Raw genomic sequence first — 27,354 nt, forward strand, 5'->3', positions numbered from 1 at the left:
TTTTAACCTCCATACTGGCTTTATTATATTTTATTTTTAAGATTTTTTCATTTAGGAGCACCTGGGTGGCTCAGTCGGTTAAGCCGCTGCCTTCGGCTCAGGTCACGATCCCAGGGTCCTGGGATCGAGCCCCGCATCGGGCTCCCTGCTCAGCGGGAAGCCTGCTTCTCCCTCTCCCTCTGCCTGCCTCTCTGCCTACTTGTTCTCTCTCTCTCTCTGTCAAATAAATGAATAAAATCTTTAAAAAAAAAAAAAAAAAAAAAAAAAGATTTTTTCATTTATTTGAGAGAGAGAGAGAGTGCTCAAGTGGGGAGAGGGGCCAAGGAAGAGGGAGAAAGATTCTCAAGCAGACTCTCTGCTGAATGTGGAGCTGATGCCAGGCTCGATCTCACAAACCTGAGATCATGACCTGAGCCAAAATCAAGAGTTGGATGATTAACTCACTGAGCCACTCAGGTGCCCCTGTACTAGCTTTATAAGCGATTAATCTACTACTTTTATTATAGGTTTGATTTTGCCTGTGTAATTTCTTTTTCATAATTTTATTTCTAGTTATGGCCCTTTTTCCCCCTCTTAAGTAATTCCCTTTAACATTTCTTGTAAAGCTAGTTTAGCAGTAAAGAACTCCTTTAACTTTTATTTTTCTGGGAAACTCTTCATCCCTTCTGAGTAATAACATTGCTGGGTATTCTAGATTGTATATTTTTTCCTTTCAACACTTTGAAAATATCATGCCATTCTCCTTGGGCCTGTAGAATTTATTCTGAAAAAATGAGCTGATCATCTTATGGGCTTTCCCTTGTGTGTTACTGTTTTTTACTTGCTGCTTTTAAAATTCTCTATCATTATATTTTGCTACTTTAATTCTTATATGTCTTGGCAAGGATCTCCTAGAATCTCTCTGTGCTTTCTGGACCTAGAAGTCTGTTTCCTTTTGCTGATTAGGGAAGTTTTCAGCTATTATTTCTTCAAATAAGTTTTCTGCCCCCTTCTCTCTCTCTCTTCTCCTTCTAGGATCCCTATAATGCAATATTATTGCACTTGATGATGTCACTGAGTCCCCTTAACCTATTCTCATTTATTATTATTTTTATTATTCACTCTTCAGCTTGGTTGCTTTCCATTGCTCTGTCTTCCAGATCACTGATTCTTTCTTCTGTATCTTCTAATCTGTTGATTCCCTCTAAAGTATGTTTTATTTTAGCTGTTGAATTCTTCAGCTCTGATTAGTTCTTTTTTTATTTTCAATCTCTTCTTTGAATTTCTCCAAGAGTTCATTCATTGTTTTCTCAAGTCCAGTGAGTATCTTTATGACAATTACTTTCAATTCTTTTCAGGCATATTGCTTATTTCTGTTTCGTTTAGCTCTTTACTGTGATTTTGTCTTGTTTCATTCAGGACATATTTCTCTGTCTCTTCTTTTGTCTAACACTCTGTGTTTCTATGTATTAGGTTATGACAGCTACATCTCCTGGTCTTGAAAGTAGTGGCCTTGTGTAGAAAAGGTTCTGTGGTGCCCTATAGCACAATCCCCCAATTTTAAAAGCTCCTTTAGTTAACTTCCCACTGGTTTTCAATGGTAGAAGTAATGTGGACTCATCTTCTCAGTGTGGGTTCCCAGTACCAGGGGTGCCTATTTGTGGTCTGATCCCCTTACTTCTCCTTGCTTATGGTGTTTCTCCCATTTGTGATTAGTCATGCTGAGGTTTGGTTCCAAACTGAATCTCTGCCCCTCTTCTTTCAGTGTGGTTTTCTCACTGTTAGTAGCTGTAGAACATCTGTTCTGCCTGTCTTCAGGTCATTTTCAGAGTTAGTGGCATAAATGTAGCTGTTACCTTGTGTGTTTGGGTCAAAGTGAGCTTAGGATGCTCCTACTTTGCCATATTCCCTGAGTCACTCCTGTTTTCTAAATATATATATTTTTTCATTTTTGAGAAGTATCTAGATAAAATGTGAAAGAGCTATATAGTATGTAAGAAATCTGCTTAAAGGCTATACTTGCCTAATAGTCTGTATTATATTTCATGGCTTAGGCTCCTCTTTCCAGCTTCCCAGAATTTACAGAAGTCTTAATATTCATATTTTATAGAAAATTAAGTAGATGTTAGTGATATCACTGAATCATTAGTAAAATAATAAAAATAATTGAGATCATAGAGGAGACAATATAGTAGAACAAATTGTAAACCCATTAGAGTAGAAATTTTGTATTTCTTGCTCACCAATGAATTCTTCATATGTGGTATAGCATTCAAACACAATAGGCATTCCAAAATTACTGGGTAATTATCTCAGCAAAAGAGGTAAAGTAAATCTAACCTCAGTTGTGCTTCAGTTACCCACCTTTATGTAACTATCTTAACTAGATCATGAGTTTCTTAGATTTTGCCTAAACCGATGATCAGTTATCTGGCCTCATTTTACTCAACCTCTCAGTAGCATTTGTAACTGTTGACCATTTCCTCTTTCCTAAAACAACTTTATTTTCTAAGTGTTTGCCATCTTTATTTGGTGTTCTCCAACCCTGCTGGCTGCTCCCTTTTGGGCTTTTTTGTCAACCCCTCTCCTCTACCAGACCTTTAAATGTTGGAGTTCCCAGGGCTCTGTTCTTGGTTATTTTCCTAGCTACACTTAGTGATTCAGTCCAGCACTTCAAACAGAAGGCAGTCTCATAAAAATCCTGGGAGGACATCAACCTATTGGAAAACAAGGGTGGTATCTGGGCCAGGGTGAAGGAGCTAGATCTTTTTTTTGATTTCTGGAAACAGCCCTCATAAGTTCTAAAGGATTAGTCCTGCCTGCTTCATATCAACAAAGAAATATGTTCCATTTTGGCAAGCAGTGGACATGTCTTAAGAAAATATTAAGTTTTAAAGTCAGATGCACCTGAATTCAAATAGATCCCACCCCCCCCAAACACTGACCCACCAGTACCACCAATCAACTAGAAAGATGTTGAGTTGAGTCTTGGGCAAATTATTACTTTCTGTAAACCTCAATTTCTTCATTTGATAAAAGGGGGTAACAAGAATTACCTCATAGGATTGCTGTGCAAATTGAATTCATATTTGTGAATCAACTTCTAGATATTCAGAAGATCCTCCTTTTCTTTAACATTTGGCTTGTCTAGTGCTAAATTCACTGATGGGACAGAGTTTGTGCTATAGGACCATGCACTAAAACACATTATTTTGGTTCTTACAGTAATACTGACTGTTAGGGGCGCCTGGGTGGCTCAGTCGTTAAGCGTCTGCCTTCGGCTCAGGTCATGATCCCAGGGTCCTGGGATCGAGTCCCACATCGGGCCCCCTGCTCAGCGGGAAGCCTGCTTCTCCCTCTCCCACTCCCCCTGCTTGTGTTCCTGCTCTCGCTGTCTCTCTCTCTCTGTCAAATAAATAAATAAATAAATAAATAAATAAATAAATAAATAAAAATACTGACTGTTAGCCCAATAAGGTAGGAAGAGATTATAATACACAAAATACACAGTTTTTTGGACCCACTAGGCTTAATCTGAAATGTATATACTGTTTTGCTCTCTGCTCACAAAGCATCTTCCAGGTATTTGCAAACACTGGAATATGCTCTGCAATTAAACTTGGCATTGAAACCCCGTCAGAATTGCTATTGCTGGAAATGTACTTCACTGTCTTTTCCTTCTTTTGGTGGCATAGCTGCTGATGTAGGTTTCTCTCAGAGCTGGTTATAGGATCAAAGTTATACAAGTCAAAGAAGTATTCTCAACCCAAGGAAAATCCCAACTCTGCTGTTATTCAGGGAAAATAACTAAAAGTTCAATAACCAAAAATTCTGTGTAAGTTGTAACCTAGAATAAAAAATATATGGGAATTGTTACTCAGGTATCAAAGGCAACAATTGAAATTATTTTAGGGGCACCTCGGTGGCTCAGTCGGTTAAGCGTCTGAGTCCTGGTTTTGGCTCAGATCATGATCTCAGGGTCTTGGGATTCAGCCCCGGGTGGGGCTCCACACTCAGCAGGGAGTCTGATTGAGATTCTCTTTCTCCATCTTCCTCTGCCTCTCCACCCACCTCTCTATCTCTCTCTAAAAATAAATAAATCTTTACAAAATTATTTTCACCATCATGCAACCAAGGAATCATGTTTGATTATCTCTGAATTGATGTTGCTTTCTGATTTCATTTTACTTTTCATCCAAATCGTATTTATTTTTATTTGGCAATAATACATTCATTGGCTACATAATTGAAAAGGTATTTTTAAAAAAGTATATAGAAAAATTCTCTTGCTTACCCTGTCCCCAAGTACTCAGTTCTCCACTTCACCTCCCTAGAAGTAAACAATATTATCACTTTGTTATGTATCCTTTCAAGGATACTATATTCACATACAAGCATATATGCTTTCCAGATAAACATATAGTTATCAATGTATATATATACAGGTACACACATACACACACATACACACACATATATATATATATACATCATCCACTTTTTTACACACATACTAGCATGCTATACTATTCTGTACTTTGTTTCACTGAACAGTATTATCTTTGAGATGGCTTTATATCAATGCATAAAATACATTTTTTATGTTTGCACAGAATTGCACTGAATGGATATTTCATAATTTATTTAATCTGCCCCAGTGATGGAAATTTAGGGTTTTTTTCTAATGTTATATTATTACAAACAATGCTGGAAAAGAAGCTTACACATACCACTTTGTAATTTGTGAAAGTATATCTGTTGGCTAAAAGTTCAAGAGGTGTAATTGACAGAACAAGAGACATACAGATTTGTAATTTTAATAGATACTGGAAGATTATCCTCCAAAGTATTAATTTTCACTTTCCCTAGCGATATATAAAAGTACCTTTTCCCACCACATCTCAGTAATGAACAGAATACTGTTCTACTAAAGTTGTTTTTTTCCTTCCTTTCTTGATTTGATAAATATAAAAAATTATTACTAAAGAGTTTCCATTTAAATTTCTCTTATTAGTGATGAGTTTAAACACTTTTTGTATGTTAAAAAACCAATTCACTCCCTGATCAAAGTTTTGTTCATTTCTTTTATTGGTTTGTGGAATTTTGATCTGTAGGATATCTATTCTGTCTTAAGGAAATTGGATCTTTGTCCTCATAAGGGTTGCAAACGTAATTTTTGTCCTATCATCTTTTTTGATTTTGTTTATAGCAGTTTTTTTCTGTATGTGCTTTTTTAAAATTACATTGTCAGTTGTTTCAGTTTGTATCATATTTATGTCATATTGAGAAATACCTTCTCTACTTTGAGGTTACTTTAAAAATCCGAGCCGGTGTTTTTATCTAGAATTTTTATAGTTTCTTCATAAACTTGTGTCTCACTGGAATTTGTTTTGATGTTAGGTTTCATGGAAGCATTGTTTTAAAGTAATATTTTACAGCAACTTGGAAATAAAAGCTAAGTATAAATTATAACACAGAATCAAATCAACCTATTAATAATGTTTTGCTTTGTATTCCATTTCTTTCTAAAATACAGCCTGGAGTACTGTAAAAAAAAAAAAAAAAAAAACTTTTTTTCTTATAGTTTCTAAAAGGTTTTTCTGTAAATTGTTTTTTTAAAATAGTGAATATGAAAAAATTTTTTAAACTAACTTTTAAAAAAAAAATTATTTGCAGTTTCATTAACCCCTCATTATTATTCTAAAAAAAAAAAAAAAAAAAAAAACCCACCCAAAACCCTAATGTTAACTAATTTTTAATTATTACATAATTCTTCATAGCTTTTTTACACTAAATAGTTTAAAAGACAAAACAAAAGAGGTTTCATCAAGTTCATATGGCTTTAAAAAATTTGAAACCTCCAAAGTTATGTTAAAAATAGATAAATTAGCAGATGTAACTTTTTAAAAAATATTTTATTTATTTATTTAGAGAGAGCAGGAGAGAGCATGAGCCAGGGGAGAGGTGGGGAGAGGGTGAGAGAGAGGGGTAGGGGTAGGGGCAGAAACAGACTCCCTGCTGAGCAGGGAGTCCCAGAGGGCTCAATCCCAGGACCCTGGGATCATGACCTGAGCCAAGGGCAGATGCTTAATGGACTGAGCCACCCTGCAGATGTAAACATTCTGGGAGAAAATGACTTAGGGAATAACAGAAATCTGGGTGGGAGTTGGATAGGGGGAGGAATACAAACAAACACAAACACATACTTTAATCCTTTCAGTAAACTATTCTGTGATTTTTTTCCATATAAACTACCCTTATTCCTAGAACAGCCCTTGCTTAAAAAACACATTTTGTCTTTTAAAAATTTTAGTCTTTTCTCAGCTATTATCAAAAGCCATGTAGGCTTGACTATGCTGATTATGGTTTTGCTCAAAGAGATCTCTTTTAGTTAAAAAAAATCAAAGGGATTCTGTATTTAATTAACATGCATTCTAGGTTATTCTCATAATCAATTTAGATATTGAAAATTTGACAATGTGAAACCGTAGTGGTAAATGTTGAAACACTAGGAACTCTGGTGAATGTTGAGCTAGGGAAGCCCCAAAGATAAATTTTTTCTTACTTTACCATTATCTCTATGTGTAAGGTGATTTGAGCCCTCTCTAAATTTTTCAATCCATGCAATAAAAACTTGTGTATAAAGCATTAGAATAGACACTACTTATGCTAAGATAAATAACTCAAAGCCTTGCTTTCCAAGCTTTCCTTCCTTCCTTCCTTCCTTCCTTCCTTCCTTCCTTCCTTTCTCTTTCTTGATTTGATTGAGAGAGGGGAGAGCGTGCGGGGGGTGGAGGGGAAGAGGGAGAGAGAATTTTAAGACATGAGACTCAACCTACAACCCTGAGATTCTGACCTGAGCTGAAATCAAAAGTCAGACACTTAACGTACAGAGCCACCCAGGCGCCCCTCAAAATTTATTTTCTACTGCACAGTTAACGAAGTATAGTCATAGACCTGTAGTATCAACATTACCTGGGAATTTAGAAATGCGCATCCCCAGAGCCCTCCCCCACCCACACACACACGAAGGAGCTACTGAATCAGAAGCTCTGAGGGTGGGGTCTAGCAATCTGTATTTTAATCTGCAGGTGATTCTGTTGCATACTCAGGTTTGAGAATCACTAATCTACCTCAGAACTCAAAGTAAAGTGTAATTGCGATACAGTGTGGAAAGTACTCTGAGAAAGAAAAGATGGGGTGTTTTGTGAACACAAAGGAAGCTCAAATAGTGCCCTGCAGGGGTAAGAGGGGAGTCAAGGGAGGCTTTTAGGAAGCAGTGACTTTGAAGAAGACCTATAAAGAGTAAGAAAGAATATAAAGAATAAGTAAGAGTCAAGCAGGGTGTATTAGAGAAAGAAGGACAAGGACGAGGTCTGGTAGGGACAAAAGCAAGAGAGATCATTGCCAAATGAAGGAGGGCCCCACATATGCAAAACCTCAGAGGCTTATGAGGGGGTTTGATCCCTCCCAGAACCGAAGGCTGGAACAACTCTGAGGAGCCACAGTGCCGAGCTGGTCATGTGGCTTAATCACAAATCTTTTAATACTAATAATTGTGAAAGCAGTAGTGGTGAAATCAGCTAAGACTGAAGAGGAAAGCAGATGCTTTCTAAGCTAAGTTAAGGAGTTTGGATTTATTCTGAAGGAAATGTAGTGCTTTTACGAATATTAAGTAGAAACGTGGCATGTCAGATTTGTGTTTTATAAAGATGGGTCTGGCTACAGAATAGAGAATTGATTGGAGGGGTGAACCTAGAAGCAAGGAGAGCAGCTAATAGGCTATTTGGGTAATCGACCTAAGTTCCTAATAGAACTGGACTTGTTCTTGAGAAAATAATTTATTTTCAAAAATACACCCTAGGTCTTCAGTGTATGTTGATTAAGAATAATGCGTATGGAAAGATTAAAGTCTTAGCTTTTAAATAAGAGTTTCCAATTTGGGGATTCCAGATAATTATAAAAAGTAAGGGGAAATCAAGCTCATTTTCAGTGTATTAAAAGTCCAGCAGGAATCATACATTTGTGTAAAGGCAAATGAAAAATGTATGTTTCTTCCATTTTGGCTGTAGTTACATCAGCTCAGTATAGGTACTCTGGTCCCTAAGGGCTGATTAGAAACTCGGCTTGATCTTTACATATCACTGGAGAACAAAAACATGAGAAAAAAAGCTTTTTGCTTAACTGATGCGGTGTGAAAGAAGTGATAGGATCCATGGGAGAAAACTAAATACATGTATCTTGATATTTAAAGATTATAAACCGTGATGTTATCCATTTGATACAGCTGGACCAAGTGAATTAGGTGGCTCCTCGAGTGTGAAGACTGAAAACTGACCTGAAATAAAAAGAAAATAAAAATTAAATTGCATGAAAATGGTTCAGTTTTTGAGATAAAAATCATCTTTTATTTGTAAGTAATTCCACTCAGAGATGCTGTGAGAGGGAAAGGCATCTGCTTCCATGGAAGCCCTGTACTCCTGGTATTTGATCAGGGTCCAAGTTCAGTGTTCATGTCACTCAAGCACGGGGAGCCTGCTGTAGTTTAATGCCGTTTTGTTCGCCCTCAGTTTCAGTTCCTCTCATCTCCTGAGTGGCATGTGCTTTTGTAATCTGATGGAGCTGATGACAGTTTGGTCTTTTCGTGAGGGACAATATAAATTGAATTTAGTAACTTCTTTTATGGGTACAAATTGATATGAATCTAAATAAAAAGTCTAAAACTTTTATGGAAACGAGAGGTCCCAGATCCAAGGTTCACCTCAAGGCATCAGAAATGTAATATGGTACTAATTGTACTTCGTGTGTTCCTCATTAAATGACTTAATCGACCCTATGTCTTGTAATTTGTGTCCAGAAAGTGCTGGTAGCACACTTATCTAGTGATTGATTCTCACTGATCAGTAGTTGTGTGCACTAAGAAACCATAAATGAGTCTAAGAGTAGCGTATTAGACCGCTTTGGGCTGGACGTAAGAACGATCCGACGGGGTCATAACCACTGTGCAGAGGACGACATTTCCACACGCTCTTGCTGACAGTAGTTCTGATTGAATTGCCACGAATCTAGCCACTGAGATGGTGCAGCCCCTTCATTCATTTTTTTGTTGCCCAGCAGAGGAGATCCCATCCAGAGAGTTAAATGATAGGCTGTCGGAGCTGCAGAACCAGCTTGCAGCCCTAGGCTGTTTTCATGACCCTCCCTGTCCTTCCCAGTCCCTGCTCTGCTCCTGACTTCACTGAATGCAGCAACCTCACTGAGCTTCCCTCTGCACCCTTCTTTCCCTTTTGGGTGGTTCACCTCCAGAGGTTAAGCTCACTGTGCCCACCAGAAGTCTCTGCCTTAGCTTCACAATACCTTGGGGGGAAGGGCACTTCTCTGGGCACTGCTCATGGGCCCTGCACTGAAGTAGTTCTTCGTTTTTAACTCCCCAAATTTGTTTCTTATATTTATAAGATACCTTTTGCATTATGTAGGAATTTGGGATAACGTAGTAGTCCAGATTGATTTACAATTCTACGTGTGTCAGCTATGAGTGCTGGGAGACTCAGGCTTTAGGATTGAAGAGTGTCTGTGTGCTCAGGACTCATGTGACAAATTTCTTAAGCTCCCATCTGTCCTGTAGCTCACACTTGACTCCCAGAAGCTGCCCCATCGTTGTAAACACTGTGAAATATTCTTTAGAACTTCTTCAGTTACACCATGTTTTCTGAAGGCTTAGGACTTGGACTACTCACCTTATTCAGGTGTAAAAATATCATAGATTTTTATAAAGAAAAAATGTACCAGTTTTAGTTCTGCATTTTGAAGACATTTAGGATTATGTTAACTTTTCTGACCTTTGAAGCACTATAGGTAAAAGCGTTCTAGGAGAATTTGATTAGTTGTTCCATAGAAGAAAAGCAGTTAAGACATTGCCTGTATGGATTATTTCCTGTTTTTATCAATGGCTCCCTTTAACATCAAGCATTTCTCCCTCAGACACAAAGATCTTATTTTATGTTATTTAATTTATTTTTTTATTATGTCCAGTTAGCCACTGTATAGTACATCATTAGTTTTTGATGTAGTGTTCAATGATTCATTAGTTGCATATAACACCCAGTGCTCATCACAACACGTGCCCTCCTTAATACCCATCACCCTGTTACCCCCTCCCCCAACCCTCCCTTCCCTCTGAAACCCTCAGTTTGTTTCCCAGGATCCATAGTCACTCATGGTTCATCTTCCCCTTCAGATTTCCCTCCCTTCCCCTATGGTCCTCCGGGCTATTGCTTATGTTCCACATATGAGTGAAACTATATGATAATTGTCTTTCTCTGCTTGACTTACTTCACTTAGCATGATCCCCTCCAGTTCCATCCATGTCAGTACAAATGGTGAGTATTCATCCTTTCTGATGGCTGAATAATATTCCATTGTATATATGGACCACATGTTCTTTATCCATTCGTCTTTTGAAGGATATCTTGGCTCCTTCCACAATTTGGCTATTGTGGACATTGCTATGAACACTGGGGTGCATGTGCCCCTTCTTTTCACTACATCTATATCTTTGGGGTAAATACCTAGTAGTACAATTGCTGGGTCATAGGATAGCTCTATTTTTAGCATCTTGAGGAACCTCCCTACTGTTTTCCAGAGTGACTGTACCAGCTTGCATTCCCACCAACAGTGTAAGAGGGTTCCCCTTTCTCCACATCCTTGCCAACATTTGTTGTTTCCTGTTCTGTTAATTTTTGCCATTCTAACTGGTGTAAGGTGATATCTCATTATGGTTTTGATTTGTATTTCCCTGATGGCTAGTGATATTGAGCATTTTTTCATGTGAAAGACCTTGTTTTTATTTTAAAGCATCTTTTAATTATGATTTATCCTGTTATTGAAAATTAATTACTAATGTTTCATCTACATATAATTGTGTTGATGCATTTTCTACCTGCTATCCAACAGATTTTGTTCCATAACATGGCAAAATATTATAAAGAAGCTGGAAGCTTAGGGTACTTATATTTAGCTCTTCCAGGTTTCCCTTATGGCTTTACAGATGTGGATTTTAATCCAGCTTTGTATTTTCCCTTAGATTTATTCCCCAGCCCAAAGTTAGATCCCTGGGATAAAAAGCATTCTTGTCTGAAAACATTTCATTATATTTTACTTATGTGCACATGGACACACATCTCTACTTGGTACTTGTAGTTTTTTGTTGTTCTTTTTGATATATTGACTCTACATGGTTTGTGTGTTAGAATTATAAATATTATCTGTTAATTGGTTTGAAAATGATTAACTGCTTGACCCAGGATACTGGCAGTAATTCTATTTCCAGTTTGCTGGAAGAAACAAGTTAGATGTATTGTGATAAGAAGAGGAAGTCTCTCAGCTATATCTCTGTTAAACATCGTCCTGAAAACGGATGGTGTTTTATTGTGGCATTGTGCCTGAGCACTCACAAGTATTTTACAAAAAATTCATGAAAGATATTTATCTTTATTTTTCTGAAAAAATGGCTAACCTGTCTTTGAGGCATATTCGGACAGCCCTCTATGTGTATAATACACTCAGTTATCCAAGGGCTGCAAGGCACTGAAGCTACCATAAAACAGAGCAGGACGCTATTCTCTAAGACCCACTTAGATCAAGAATTACTTCACTCCAGCACTGCTCTTTTCTCATGGGAATTTAACCTCAGGAGCTAAAAGTGACCTTACAATTCATGGAATTTAATGATGCATGAGATCAGCTATTAATAACATAAAAATTACTTATTAATTTAAAGCTATTGATAGTGAATATTTAAACTATTTCTTAGAAGTTACCAACAAACATAAAAAATACCAACTCCCTCACACCTTATGTTCAAAGCAAACCAAACAGATTCTCTCATGTATGTTTCACATTTTCTTCTGGCTTGCCTTTTGAAAATAGTGCTTTCCTGCTGCTATATTCACATTTTTAGCTCTACCTATCCCTATAGTCTCATTTTAAATACTACCTTTTTTATAAAGATTTCTAATAGATCTCACAGGAAATAATTTCACCCCAGTCTGAATTCCTACTTGAGAATTTATTCCACTTCATATGATTGTTATTTTATTTTATTTTATTGCAAGTCTTAGCTCACCTGTTATACCATAGGCCATTTGGAGGAAGGATTTGTATCTGATTCGCCTCTGAGAATCCCTTTCTTCCCCTCCCCCTGCCTATACGCAGTGCCCTGTAGTTGTTATCTGCTCAATAAATACTGGTAGAATGAATGAATTCAAAATAAATATTTAAAAGTTTGTAGAGGGAAAATCAGATGATTCAACAAATTATAGTTGTTGTGGCTAGAGCAATTGAGGAACCAAATTTTAATTTTATTTAAATTGAAATAGCCACATTTGATACGGCTTCCATGTTGAAAAACACAGCTCTGAAACTTAGAGCAACCATTGAAATTCACACTGTTTACAACACTTCAGTTGGGCTGGGACCGGGGTTCACTGGGATAAGATCCCCTGGATTGTGCGAGTGTAGGGCCGACTCTTAATTTTGCACTCGAGGCTTGTCTCACCTTAGTTCCAGACGTGCGTTTCAAAGACTATTAACAAGTTTCTTACCACTGACACATTGCCTTATTTTGTTGAATCCCCATTAAGCCACAGATAGCACTGGGGCACCATTACTTGAAACTTTGATTACTTGAAACTCATTATTCGAGAATAGTATCAACTATGAAATGGATTGTTCACAGATCTGAGAAATGTCCTTTCCGCTATTGTGGGAATCAAGATATGTTTGCTTTTACCCTGCCGCTGTCCCTTGGTAGCTTCTTCATTATCAGATCGTCTTTATACAATCAAATCAAATGTAATCTCTTCTGTGAACTGATACTTGTTGCTTTTGTATTTACTTCTCCTGACAAAATTAGATTTGAACAGTGGTTAAGCAGTGTTACCTAAACAAGTTATTTAACTTTCCTAAGCCTCAACTCCTCTCCCAACACCTCCCCTCAAAACATAATAATGCTAATAACTAATTCATATTATTTTCTTAAAAACTCTTTAATGAGTGCCTGCTGTATGTCTGGTATTTGCATTCAATGCAGATAATTCTTGCAGCAAGGGAGGTTTGGCTTTTCGTTATTTAAAATAGATCTAGGTCAATAATTACATAAGCAATTGCGATAAATGCCTGTCATGACTGCAAAACTCCTGTTTTAGAATCTGAAACAGAGCAGGCATTTGTTAAATAGTACTTTTTAATATTATTCTATTATTATTAAGGCTGAGAGTCCAGAGAATGAATGAGTTAGTATGGCATTACTGTGCTAAACAACTGTAGATTTATTTCTACTGCTAAAATTGTGGTAATTTATCACAAAGCAACAGAAAGTAAATACACCTGCTTAGCAGCAAAATTTCTGTTTATTGCAATTACAGAATCTTCTTTCCTCCATCAAATTCATTTCCTTGAGTCTTTCGTATTTGGAAAGAAAGATTTTATTATTTCTTTCTTTAAGAGAATTTTTAATCCATTGAAAAGAGACACTGAGTATACTTCAAATTGTTGTACTGTAGCATCCAGTAGTAACTGCTTCCTTTAAAAAATTACATTCCTTTTTTTTGAGAGAAATTATTTGTTAATTTTAAGGATAAAATATCTAAAAATCACTTTCCTGAAACATCTAAGAATAGCTGAGCTTAAGAAGATAAAATGTACAGATTTTCACACTGCTTCAAGATTCCTTTAAGGACAAAATTGGTTTTGGAGGATAATGACAGAAACAAAAGGAAAATGCGGATGACACCTAAAACATAGCCAGAAAAAGCCTACAGAGAGTTCACATTTTATAGAGAACAATGGGATTTATATTAATTCAGATCAAACCATCTGCTTAGACAAATTCAAATATGAGTCATGTTTTATTCTTACTCATGTAACATCTGTAAAAATGGATGCTCCTGATAACTGGTTCTTCCTGTCATACTTGGGGTTCTTTGAAAGCAGAGCCTAAAAAAGGAACTTGCCAGTAGTTTGAGACATGACCCCAGAAAGAGAAGTATAGTAGGTAGAGAAATGAGATACGGAAGTCAGAAAAGCAAGAAGGGTGCTAGAATGAAGCTGCTTGTTGTCTCTCTTATCAACTGAGGCTCTGTTCCTTTGGGAGCACTGGGAAACCACATAGAGCACACCTCAGAATTGTTCCAATGAAGGATGGGGAGTGTAATGGGTTGAATAGTATCTCCCCAAAAGATATGTCCACCCAGATCCTCAGAATGTGACCTTATATGGAGTAAGACCTTTGCAGATGTAATTAAGGTAAGCATCTAGCGATTAGGGTAAGGTCCTAAATCCAAATAGAGATTTTTTTTGTAAGAGAGAGAAAAGAAGACACAGACACACAGAGAAAAAATGAACACATAACTGTAGAGGCAGAGATTGGAGTTCTCCATTTGTAGACCAAAGACTATCAAGGGTTGCCCAGTCATCAAAAGCGAGGAGAGAGACGTGGAAGGAATTCAGAGTCTCTAGAAAGAAGCAACCCAGCCAACACTTTGATTTTGGACTTCTCACCTCCAGAACTGTGAGAGAATGTATTTCTGTTTTTAGCTACCAAGTTTGTGGTAATTTGTTATGGTAGCCCTGGGAAGCTAATACAGCGAGGTTGAGCTGTTGAGCCTTTCACACTTCTGGGCTACACTTGAATGGGACAGAATGGCTGCCTCTGACTTTATAAGTAGCCCCAAGCAGCAAAGCAGAGAGAGGTTGCAAACAAGTGCTTGATGTGGGACTATGCCAAGATACATGGAATTATTCACCAGAGATGCATTGATACCAGGTGGGCTGAAGGGATGTGACAGTGTATCCACAAGCAACTGCTTCACTCCTCCAGCAGTGATTTAGAGAGCCAAGTCGCTTCCTTGTAAGTCTACCATCTTAAACATGGTACTAAGGTGGTTGTGCTTTTGCATAGCAAACTAGAAGAAGAGAAAAGAACATAGTGGATTAGATATGGAAGGTTAGTAGGCTATAGCACTTCTGTTCACATTCTACTGGCTAGAACTCAGTTATATTTCCACAACTAACTGCAAAGGAAGCTAGGAAATAGAATTGTTCTGCTTATCTATCACTGTGTAACAAATGATACCAAATCTCAATGACTAAAAAAAAAATCATCTTGCTCATTAATCTATCTTTGCAATTTGGACAGGGCCGGTTGGGATGGCTTGTCTCTACTCCGGTCAGCACTAACTGAAGTGGCTCAATTAGGGCTGAGGGATCCACTTCCACGATGGCTTACACACAAGGCTGGAAAGTTGGTAACAACTGTCATCTGAAAGCTCAGCTGAAGGTGGTTATCTTGCACCTTGAGTTTATTTCCATGTGGGGCTCTCCAAAGATTCATTATCTTTGTATCAAGTTATATTGCACTCACTCCCAACACCTACAAAATTCTTGTGCTATTACAGTTTCAGGCTCATGCTTGAGGTTCAGGATTACTCTAAATCATGTCCAGATGGAGATGAAGCTCTTTGGGTCCCGTTTCTGAAGTGTGGTTCCTCTTGATCTAAGTATCTGGAAACTACAGAGCCAAGTTGTCGGCTCCTCCCACGTGCCCAATATATAATGGTGAGATAGAAATAGTATAACTGAAACAGATATTTCTGTTCAAAAATAGGAGACACGTGACAGTCACTTGTCCATAAAAATCCTGAAATCTAGCTGGGAACATGTTGTCAGTTCTTAATTGGAGCTCAGTCCTGCTGTCTGGGAATTATTCTCTGTGACTCTTGGCTCCATTTGCTGGGCTTGTAGCCTTGCCCTTGGGTCATTTATCCTGTTCCATAAGGGACAGCTCATTGTTACAACTGAGTAGTCTTCTAGTCTGCTTCCTGCCCATAGAAGTTTGGAGATTCAAAGTCATCTTTTCATTTTATACTGACTTAATTCTTTTCTGTCAAGCTGATATAATTTATTTCAATATCTGTGGGCATTCCATTAGACAAAAACGGCACTCATGTTTCTTACTGAGATAGACATTCTTTGCCATGGGTGGAAAATCATGGGTAAAGGACAATGCACTTAAGATTCTTAGAAGTCTTCCTGTCTAGTTGAAAGAAACTACAAGGCACAAGAAACTACAAGATTCTTACAAGCCATTTTTTTTTTTAATAGCAGAAAAATTCAAAGAAGAACTTCCTCAAGATTCTTAGAAACTCTACTAGGTATATCTTAAATATTCATAAAGCTCTCAGAAAACTTGCTTTGGACCTAGACATCTTGCATGATCTTAGAGTCATATCAGTAAAGCGCCCTGGATTTGATATGTTCCCTGAAGCTATTTTGCACATTGAAAGCCTTACCTTCTGGAAAGATTAAGGATGAGAAAGTTTTACTTTTGAACCCAGGAAGTCCTGGTTTCTCTATATGTCCTATAAACTCTGCCTGGAATTTGTTGATTCCAGGCAGAATTTGTTGACAAATTTTCCCCACTAAGTAACAGGAGTCATCTTTTACCTAGCCTAAGATAATTTCTTCACTGTCCTTCAAGTTCTCCCTGACAAGTCCTCTGATTTCATTAATTACCTTCTTGAAACCCTTCCAGCTTCTGCCTACCCCCACTCAGTCCCAAATCATTGCCACATGTTTTAAGTTTGCACTACATTAATGCTCCACTTCCAGTATCAAATTCTGTTTTAGTTATCTGTTGTTGAATACCTAACTACCCTAAAACTTAATGGTTTAAGATAGTAACAAGAACTTACTGTGCTCATATATATGCAGTTTGAACAGGGCTGAGTGGTAAAGTCTCATCTCTGTTCTATGTGGCTTCAGCTGATGTGGTTTGACCAGAGCGGAAGTTCTACTTCCGACATGCTTACTCATATGGGTAGCAAGGTGGTGCTCGCTGTCAGCTGGGAACAGTACCAGATGTGTCAGTTGGTTCTTTTCCACATGGACCTCACCACAGAACTACTTCAGCATTTTCAGTTTAGTGGCTGGATTTTAAGAGCAGATGGTCCAAGGGACAGGACTTGGGAATCGCCAGTTTCTTAACACCTCAGCCTGAAAACTGACATAGGTCACTTCTGTTGTATTCTGTTGGTCAAAGTCACCCATATTCAAGGAAGGAAATATAAACATACTTTTTAATGGAAAGATTATCAAAGAATTTAAAGTCTTATTTAATCTTCCACAGTAATGTGGCTGTGTACTCAAGGAAAAGGGAAAACTGGAACAGCTATCCAGTTTCTGCCACAATTTATTCCAAGCATTTAAAATAATATCCATATAGTGCCTGGGTGGCTTAGTTGGTTAAGCGTCTGGCTCTTGATTTCAGCTCAGGTCATGATCTCAGGGTTGTGAGATGGAGCCCTGTATCAGGCCCCATGCTCAGCAGGGAATCTGCTTGAGGATTTCTCTCCCTCTCCCTCTGCCTTCCCCTCAACTCCCACATGCGCATGCGCTCTCTCTCTCTCTCTCAAATCTTTTAAAAAAAAATAAAAAATTTAAAAATTACAAAATTAAAATATAAAATAAAATCAAACAGTATCCATACGTTCAGGCGTATGAAGTTACAGTTACGCAAGATGAATTAAGTTCTAGATATTTGCTATACAACATAGTGCCTATAATTAACACAGTGTGCATTTAAAAATTCATTAAGAGGGTAGATCTCACATTAAGTGTCTTGTAAGTGAGGCAAGGGGAAAAGGCAAAGAGACATAAGGAAATTTGGGGGGTGATGGATAGGTTTATTACCTTGTTTTTGGTGATGGTATCATGGATGTGTGCATATGTCCAAACTTATCAAACTATACATTAAATCTATGCAGTTTTTGTTTATTACTTATACCTCAATAAATTATTAAAAATAGTAACCATATATTTTTAAATCAACATCATATCAAGTGCTTAAAACTTATGGGTTATGTTTTCTTCTCTGTAAATTTAATTATAGGCATATAATCATAGAAAATATACTAAAAAGAGACTCAGCATGTGGTCAATTTTTAGGTACAATGTAGACAAGGGATTTCCTATATGCCTCTTAACACCTAACATCTGGTAGTTTATAACATTTGGAGAGATCTGATATTTAGAAAGTTTCTCCTTACACTGTACCAAAATCTTCTGTATTGAAAATTTTACTCATAAATACCAGTTTTTTTCTTGACCGCACAAGACAAATCTAATTTATCTTTTAATCTTTTCCTATATGACAGCCCATCATGTATTTGAAGTGCACTGTCATGGTACCTCCTGTGTTTGGTCTAAGCACTGATAGTTCTCTTAAAGGTGTAGTATCTTAAATGGAAAATAAATGCCAGCTACATGTGACCTATTGCATTTTTCCTTTTTGATGTAAGTTTAATTTATATAAAGAGAAAAGAGCAAAACTATTAGTTTACCCACTGGAATAGTTTTATATTTAAGGAACTTTCTTATGCATCTCTCTTGGGATTCTCAAAAGAGTGTTATCAATTAGGTAGACTGTATACCATATGCCATCAAATTTAATTAAAGGCAAATATTCACATGTTACAGTAATAAATATCCTCTTATTGAAGATGTTCTACCTATATTCTTGCTAGAATTATCAGAAACAGAGGATTGGGTATATATAATCCTATTTCAATATTAGATATCTGAAATTGAAAAAATTAAATCCTTTTCCAAATTGTACACATTAATGTTAAGCTGAGAAAATATAAGTTTCTGATTCTGTGTTCAATGATTGCTTTTTTAATTACACCCTGCTAAGTAATTTGTATATTAAAATCTACATTCAGAGTTATGACAATTTATAGTTGTGTATAGATCACTTAACCATGTACAGTCTATTCAAATTCAAGGAACCGTTTAGTGCTGTTAAAAGGCACTGAGAATGTCCAAACACTTTGAAATGCAGTTTTGGCGATTTAAATGGCAAGATATCTTGGACTTACTGAAGCTGAAAGGACCTAGTAAAGATTCTTTAAATATTTTGGCTATAGTTAAAGTGAATTATTCTAATACATGCAATTTTTTTCTAACTAGATTAGCATATTTTTAATTTTCAGTAATTACTCTTATTTAAGGCCACTAGTTGCTCAATTTTTATTCTCATTAGCAACATCTATTAAGTTACTTGAGTAGAACAGTAATTTCCCAAAGACTATTAATTTAAAAAGTAATGTTTTACAAAGGATCTAGCATAGGAGTTATCAACACTTGGAAGAGGCACCACATAAATATCCAGAAAGCTATTCATCCCCTCTTAAAATTCGGGAGCTGCATGTAGTTGGAAGTTTCTTTTTTTTTTTTTTTTTTTTAAAGATTTTATTTATTTATTTGAGACAGAGAGAATGAGAGAGAGAGAGCACATGAGAGGGGGGAGGGTCAGAGGGAGAAGCAGGCTCCCTGCCGAGCAGAGAGCCCGATGTGGGACTCGATCCCAGGACTCCAGGATCATGACCTGAGCCGAAAGCAGTCGCTTAACCAACTGAGCCACCCAGGCGCCCGGAAGTTTCTTAGATGTAAAGTGAAACAAAAGTCTTTTGTTATACTGACAAAATGCAAAATCTAGCAAATCCGTGACTGATACTAGTTTTTAGGAGGAACTATATATATCACTCTTCTTCCTAAAATAAAAAAAATAAGGCTATTTTTCCCTGCCTTAATTACAAGTCAGGACTCATGTTCCTGTGAACATGAGGATTTCAGAAGAGCAGAGCTGAATGTGTAAGTCCAGATTCCCAAGCCGTACCTCTGTTTACCCTGATTTTGTAAGTCTGCAACAGTGTCTTTAAAGTCAAATGTATTTCTCAAAAGCAACCCAGGTGATTCGGATGTATGTGATCTATGGACCAGACTTAAAAAAACACTGGTCAGTGGCTGCTTTGAATATAGTCTCAAATTTCACTCCTTACTGTGTTTCTTTTAGATTCTCAGTGTTGCAGTTCACGTTGCCCTAGGCACTTTTGCTATGGATTTAAAAAGCCAATTATATAATAAATCACGGATTCAGTATATGGACTGTGCCCCAGCTGTCCCAGAAAGGCAAGGGGGGACAACTTTATTTGCACTGAAACATTAGAGTTTCCTGATTCATGGTATGGCCAGAATACTAAGGGCTATTCATTAAATGGATGATCAAAATCCAGCTCATTCATCCTAACTTCCTGGAATCTCTCCCATTCATATGCAAATTTAAGTGACTTACTATACGCCAGTAAACTTCAGTGGGAGAAGGCGGCATCTCTGACAGTGGCATTAAAGAACAACAGTGGAAAAAGACTTTTGAAGCAGGTAGATGAAAGGTGATGAAATTGTAAATCCTCTAAGTGGTGAACTGAACTTTGCCAGAATGAAAAAGAAAAAATAGTAATGGGAAGTGTTGATACCACCTTCAAAAGGATGCTCCATTTATACACACACACACACACACATGGAGACTTAGGTCATCAATTAAAATTATTGTTTCCATTTATCAGTGGCTCTCAAACTTTTTAATTAGGGGAGATGTCATAAGCCCTGTTAATCAGTAACTTAATTTGCTTCTTTATGACTTAGCAAACAAAATCCAACTTTTTTTTTTTTAAACTTGAATAATTTTTAACGTGAGGAGAAGGGAGGGTAGAGCAAAGTAGGCTCCCTTGAGAACATGAAATTTTCAAGGTCTGGGTGTTCTGACTTTTAGGACCTTATGTGACCTTGGATGGACCACTTTAAACCATGTCAGCCTTCGTTTTCTCCTCTGTAGAACACAGGAATTACAATAATTGCTGCCTTTTCAGTACTGTAATGTGATCACAGAACAAAAAAAAGAGATATAGTGATGTGAGGGGCGGGGTGTCTATGAGCTCTTGGCAAAAGTTGAAAAGAAGTGAGACAAAAAAGATTTGTATTTTCTTATGCCTTTCTGTTTCTTTTCTTCCTTCCTCTGGACCAAAATAAATATTTGTTCCAGCACTTCAACCACTCTTTTTTTTTTTTTTTTTTTTTTTTTAAAGATTTTATTTATTTGAGAGAGAGAGCACATGAGAGGGGGGAGGGTCAGAGGGAGAAGCAGACTCCCCGCCGAGCAGGGAGCCCGATGCGGGACTCGATCCAGGGACTCGATCCAGGGACTCCAGGATCATGACCTGAGCCGAAGGCAGTCGCTTAACCAACTGAGCCACCCAGGCGCCCCACTTCAACCACTCTTGTCAAACATTTAATCTCTTTCTCTTTTCCTACTTTTACTATACCTCAGTAGCAAATCCTTGACTTCTAAATCCAGTGCTGCAGAAAACACATGATTATCCCGAGTAGTGATACTGTAAATTCAGGGACCCACCCTCCACAAAGCTCCCAAGCTACCTGGAGGTGCCACCATGGGTCCAATTTAGACTCTCTGTCATTCCTTGCGGGGGCTGTTTCAGATCTTTACTATTTACTCCTCTTCTCTCAGGATAGAAATTCCTAGCTACTCTTTCTCACCATCAACAAGACTTACCTGCAAGACTATCTCCTGACTCAGAAGAAGCCGTGTTCTTCATTTGTTTGAGGCCAATTCTCCCACATACACTCTGGATTCATTCTTTCCCATTTCAACTCACTCCCCCATCTAGGTCTCTCTTTCATAAAATTATATTTTCCTTATTCATATTTTTCTCCAAGGTCTTGCCCCTGGCCTTATATTCTCCCTCTCTTTGAGTAATCTTATTTACTTCATAATTTCAACTACCACATATATCCTGGAATTCTTCTAGCTACATCAGCAGTCCAGGATGTTGCTTTAAACTCCAGACTTAATTACCTGATTAACTTCTGGATAGTTCCATTTGATTTCTCCCTCCCTCTCTTCTTTCTCACCACTTAGGCAATGAGTTCTGTCAATTTCACTTATTAACCATTTCATAAATATTTTCATGAGTCTATCAATTTTCCTCATTAACTATTTCATTAGTTTAACGTCAATTAAACTTCCTGCTACTGCCAAATCATTTAAAACAAAAATGTAATTAAGTAGTCCCATGTTTGGAATCTTCTAATGGTCCTCCATGAAATATGGTTTAAATGTTAATTCCTTGATGTGACACACAGGTCCTAAAGGATTTGACCACTGTATCTATCTCTGCAGCCTTTTGTTTCCCAAAGTAAGTTCAGAGGAAGATTATTCTTCAGAAAATTGTGCAAGAATGGGACATAGGGAATAGGAGAGGAGTGGAGGGCTTTGTCAAGTTCAAATACATTTGAGGAACTAATGCTCCATTTTTAGTTCTCAGAATAGTGTTTTTCTTTTTCTTTTTTAAAGATTTTATTTATTTCACAGAGAGAGACACAGCGAGAGAGGGAACACAAGCAGGGGGAGTGGAGAGGGAGAAGCAGGCTCCTTGCTGAGCAGCGAGCCCGATGTGGGGCTCGATCCCGGGACCCTGGGATCATGACCTGAGCCAAAGGCAGATGCTTAACCGACTGAGCACCCCCAGAGTTGTGTTTTTTAAACTAGTCTCTGAGCTAGTAGCACCAGCATTAGTAGGAACTTCATTATATATGCAAATTTTCAGGCCTCACCTTTGACCTGGTGAATCAGCAACTCTGCAGAAAAGACTGCCAGTCTGTGATTTAGCAAGCTTTCCTGACAATGCTGCTGAACACTAAAGTTTGAGAACCACCATCTTCGAGAATCACAGTGCATATTAGCATGAAATAATTTATTTAACTTTGTTTTAAGCAAACATTTTCTCACTTGATTTGAACATGGATTGTGTGTGTGTGTATGTGTGTGTATAAATAATGCTAATATCCACTAGAACCAATGATAGAGAAACACTCTATCAAAAGGCTACATACTGGGACGCCTGGGTGGCTCAGTTGTTAAGCATCTGTCTTCGGCTCAGGTCATGATCCCAGGGTCCTGGGATCGAGCCCCACATCGGGCTCCCTGCTCAGTGAGGAGCCTGCTTCTCCCTCTCCCACTCCCCCTGCTTGTGTTCCCTCTCTCGCTGTGTCTCTCCGTCATGTACTTTTGCATTTCAGTATCCCCTTTCTTTACTGAATATCTTCCCCCAACCCTTGTCTAGCCAACTCCTTAGAGGAGGTGTTTCAAAATTATATACTTATTAAACAAATACATGGAATGCCATACATTTTATAACAGACTTAGAAGTGTCGTGTAAGTCCCACATTAACATGAAGATGGCATCTGTTATTTTGATACTTTTGTTTTTTGCATGTAATGGTTCTCTCTATATGGAATATCTTCATATTTTCTCACTTGATATTATAAAAGTATAGTGTATATCTTGTCAGCTTGTCTGGTAGAGCTTTTCTGTATTGAAATATCCTTTATAAACATGACCATTGGAAACTTTCTTCGGATAATCCTACACCCTGGCAACTTTTCCACGTTTTCTTCTGTTTTACTCTCACAGCTTTTCTCGTCCCTTTCCTCAATAATCTATTAAGAAAATAGTGTTTAGTCACTATAATTCTAATGATCATAATCAAAATCGATCTGCTAAATTATAGTTTTTATAAACTGACTATATTCCCATTTGTTCCTTGTCATTAATGGGTTTATCATTATATATTATATAGAGTATAAATATATGAGATACATTTTTCCTATGATAAATATTAATTTGTAAAGGTTTCAGTAAATATTAGCATACTCATTACTAGCTTCCTAAATTTCTTTCTTTTTTTTTTTTTGAGATTTTATTATTTGACAAAGAGACACAGCGAGAGAGGAAACACAAGCAGGGGGAGCGGGAGAGGGAGAAGCAGGCTTCCTGCTGAGCAGGGAGCCTGATGCAGGGCTTGATCCCAGGACCCTGGGATCATGACCTGAGCCGAAGGCAGACACTCAGCGACTGAGCCACCTAGGCGCCCAGCTTCCTAAATTTCTACTACCATTTTTTCTGATCATAAGATCAAATGCCCTATAGACTTCTAGGATATTAATAAAGTGTTGCTTAGAAAAAAATTAATCTTTAAGAAATCTGGTAAATATTTCAATATACATGATTGTGTACCCCATCCTTTTAAACATGTAGGCCATTAAAAGTGCACTATTAAATTAGAGATACCTTGATTTATTATGATGTTATGTGATACGTGAAAACTTAATGATTCAACACCAGTTTGGTTTATTCTGGGGAAACATACAGAATTTGATGAAAAAATGGTACCATCTATAATCCTTTAATGTCATAAAAAGGAGTAATGAAAGTAGAATTTGCGACAGCTAAGGAATTTTGGAATTAATACATATTCAACTACTTTATTCTCTCTCTCTTCTGTATTACTCTTTGCAGAATGACAATAAGTGACTTCACATGTCATCTAGAGTATTTGCTTTCATTTAATCACATTACTTGAAATAAGCTAGACATATAGTTTGGCTGTATACACGTCATGATGATTAATGACAGTATTAAGTTCAGATGCATTTGAGAAACAAATGCTGTGGCCATCAGAACTAATTTTATTTACAACCTTTATAATCTACCAGGTTCTCTCGATTTCTAAATACATCATAGAAGAAAAAATCTATTGAACTTAATGTAATGAGTAATCACATTATTGTGACAATAATAAAATCTTGTTCACCAAAGAAAGATAAATTTAAATAGAAAATGTAACTTGAAAGTAGGCAAATCTGGATATTTGTAAGCCTGTATTGCTGCCTGATTTTCTTCTTGAAGATCTTCTGATGTGCCTTGATGTACCTCAGGAACTGAAAGAGGAAACCTGCCAAGAAGTTTCAAGTGGTTCTCTGGGACCACATACACAAGGTTCTTAAGAACCTTTGGAGAATGCTTATAGTTCATTCTGGCAGTTTGAAGTAATTTGTGCCAGCCACTGATTTTTGGACTAATTTTGCTCTCCAACATTTAATATCTGTTGTATTTTGAGCATAAAGGTAAATTTTTCAGCTATCCTGGACCTATAAGCTTATAAATCATTTGGCAGAAATAATTAGGGGAGCCATATGCTTCCTACTTATTTGTACACTTGAGTGAAAATTGTCTCTGCCTTTATCTTTTTTGCCTAATTATTTAAAGTAAATAGAAAATAAGTGCTCTAAGATTACCCACCAAATAAAAGAATTGTGTTTGTTGAGTATGACATTGATATGTGAAATATACAAGATTGTTATTGTACTCTGTTCATCTCATTGTAAACTTAGATCATCCTGGACAACACTCTCAGAGGTGAGAGCTGAAGAATTCATGAAGCATGATAAATCAAGGATTCAAATATGATTTAAACATACATACACACGAGAAAGATATGTAACTTTTAGTTAACTAGATGCATTTGTGAGTGGAATGAGAGTGGTCCATGCCATTCATAGAATATTTGTATACTGTAGACTTGAACAGTACTGGCTTTGTAACCAGCCTTGAGTTCTGTCCACTTACCACCAATGTGACTATGGACAAAATATTTAGGCAGGATAAATTATACACAGACATACACACACACACACTTGTACACACAGAATTCAACCTCTTTCCTTGGAAGAAGCCACATTAAAGGGATAATTTTAAAATAATTCCTAAGATCATGAACTGTAATTAAGAAAGAGAAACCTCCAATTCAAAACCAAAGGATGTAGAAATGCAAGCCTGGTCTGGCCATTGTGACTTTATCCTATAGGATGTCATTCAGTGAAGAATGGAAACCTGAATTTAATAGCTTTGGCTCACATGACCTAAAAATTTTTCTGTAACCACTTTTCTCTAATCCTTCCATTTGACAATGACAAACTAAGTCATATCATTTAACCTTTTCTCTTGCATGTTGCGTGACCTTGTGAGCAGAGTAAGAAACAGGACATTCCTCAGGAAGATCAGGGACCGACCACCAAGAATTTGGATTTTTGGCCCCAACTTATTACACTGATGGTCACTATTATTGATGAGGATAAAACTGCCTATACACCTGTCCTGAATCAGTAAGTACATTGTCTTGGAAATGAATAGGTTTTATTCCACTAAAGTTGCGAAAACATAAAATACTTGAAGCATGGTTTATACTCTTATTGGAAAAGTGTTTTTTTCCAAAATTAAGTTATATAAAGCAGGACTTTTGTACTTTTAGCAGTAATATCAATTTGGTGATATTATGAATTTTTAGTTCATGCCCCATAGAGTGAGATTCTTTGGATATAGAGACAAATATTTCCCCAAATTTATTTTTGTTTGATGTAGAAAAGTTTCTTTGGTTCCTTTCATAATTATCTCCTTGTCTCAAAAAGAACAAGAACAACAACAAAACCCCACAAAACTATCCCATTGCACTTCCCCCAAAACTAAAAAGAATGTTGTAAGTTAGTGTTAAACATATTTCATTGTGACATTGTAATAATAAAGATTTGTCTAAAGAAAACCTGCTTTCAAAATAGTTCTATACCATGGATTTATTTATTTCAAAATAGTTCTATACCATGGATTTATTTATTACATACCATAGTATGTAATAGAATAAGTCCATTTTCTCAAGTAACAATGTTAAGCCTATGCCCCCATGCATAGAATTTGTAAATTATGAGGAGATAGATGAACAGATCAATTGAAATTCATGGCTATTCTGGAATAACAGATTCTAAAAGAGTCTAAAATTATTATCAAAATGCCACTTGCTATGAGAACTTGGGCAAATTATCTAATTACCCTGGGTCTCAGTTTCCTCATATATTACTAGATAATATCCAATATCCAGTCCAGCTTTAGTGTTGCATGTTTAGCATTTATTTTATGCCTACATGTTGACGGCTATATAGCAAAAGCAAAATAACAGCTGAGTCTGTGAATCAAGCACTTGTAATGTGATTAATGGAGAGGGTATCCTGACATATTGGTAATACCTGAAATGCTCTGGGCAGCAGGCATAGCAGAAATAGACAAACTATGAAGTAGAGCATGAAGTAGATTCAGACTTACTATAGAGAACTGGTTTTATTATTTCTCTATAATGGCCAAGACAGGGTCAAAAAGCTTTTGTTGAATCCAACTGAAATTTTATTTACAGAAGGAATAAATTTTTAAGTGTCCCAATTTTCATCCTTTCCTTGTTTTTTAACCACTGATTTTCATCTGCCCTCAGTACCTAATTGTGGAGAAATTGGTCCTCTTTGATAAGCAACCATGATAGCATCATTAGGTTTGCCTTTATACTTTCTTCTCACTTTCCCTGTTATACTCACCTTTTCTGCCTGAAGACCAGAGTACCTCCTGATGACCCTCTATAGAGACACTGCTGTTTTATTGTCTTCTGATAGCATAGGACCATATCTTCTCTTCAATTTTTTAAATTATTTTTAAAGTATTTATGTATGTATGTATATGGGGGGGAGAGAGAGAGAGAGCATGAGCAGGGGGAGGGGCAGTAGGAGAGGGAGAGAGAATCTCA

The 27,354-nt window shown here is 37.0% G+C and overlaps 1 protein-coding gene across 2 annotated transcripts in view; it reads left to right on the forward strand.

The window, feature by feature from the left end:
• Window positions 1-27,354, forward strand: part of UNC13C (unc-13 homolog C) — a 547,141-nt gene that overhangs the window by 304,084 nt on the left and 215,703 nt on the right. For both annotated transcript variants that reach the window (XM_044917815.1, XM_021693930.1), the window contains one exon: window positions 25,764-25,897. In XM_044917815.1, the coding sequence (XP_044773750.1) occupies window positions 25,764-25,897 (134 nt within the window). The remainder of the gene's footprint in view (window positions 1-25,763; window positions 25,898-27,354) is intronic.

Source organism: Neomonachus schauinslandi, chromosome 9, assembly GCF_002201575.2.
Source record: "Neomonachus schauinslandi chromosome 9, ASM220157v2, whole genome shotgun sequence".
Classification (NCBI taxonomy): domain Eukaryota; kingdom Metazoa; phylum Chordata; class Mammalia; order Carnivora; family Phocidae; genus Neomonachus; species Neomonachus schauinslandi.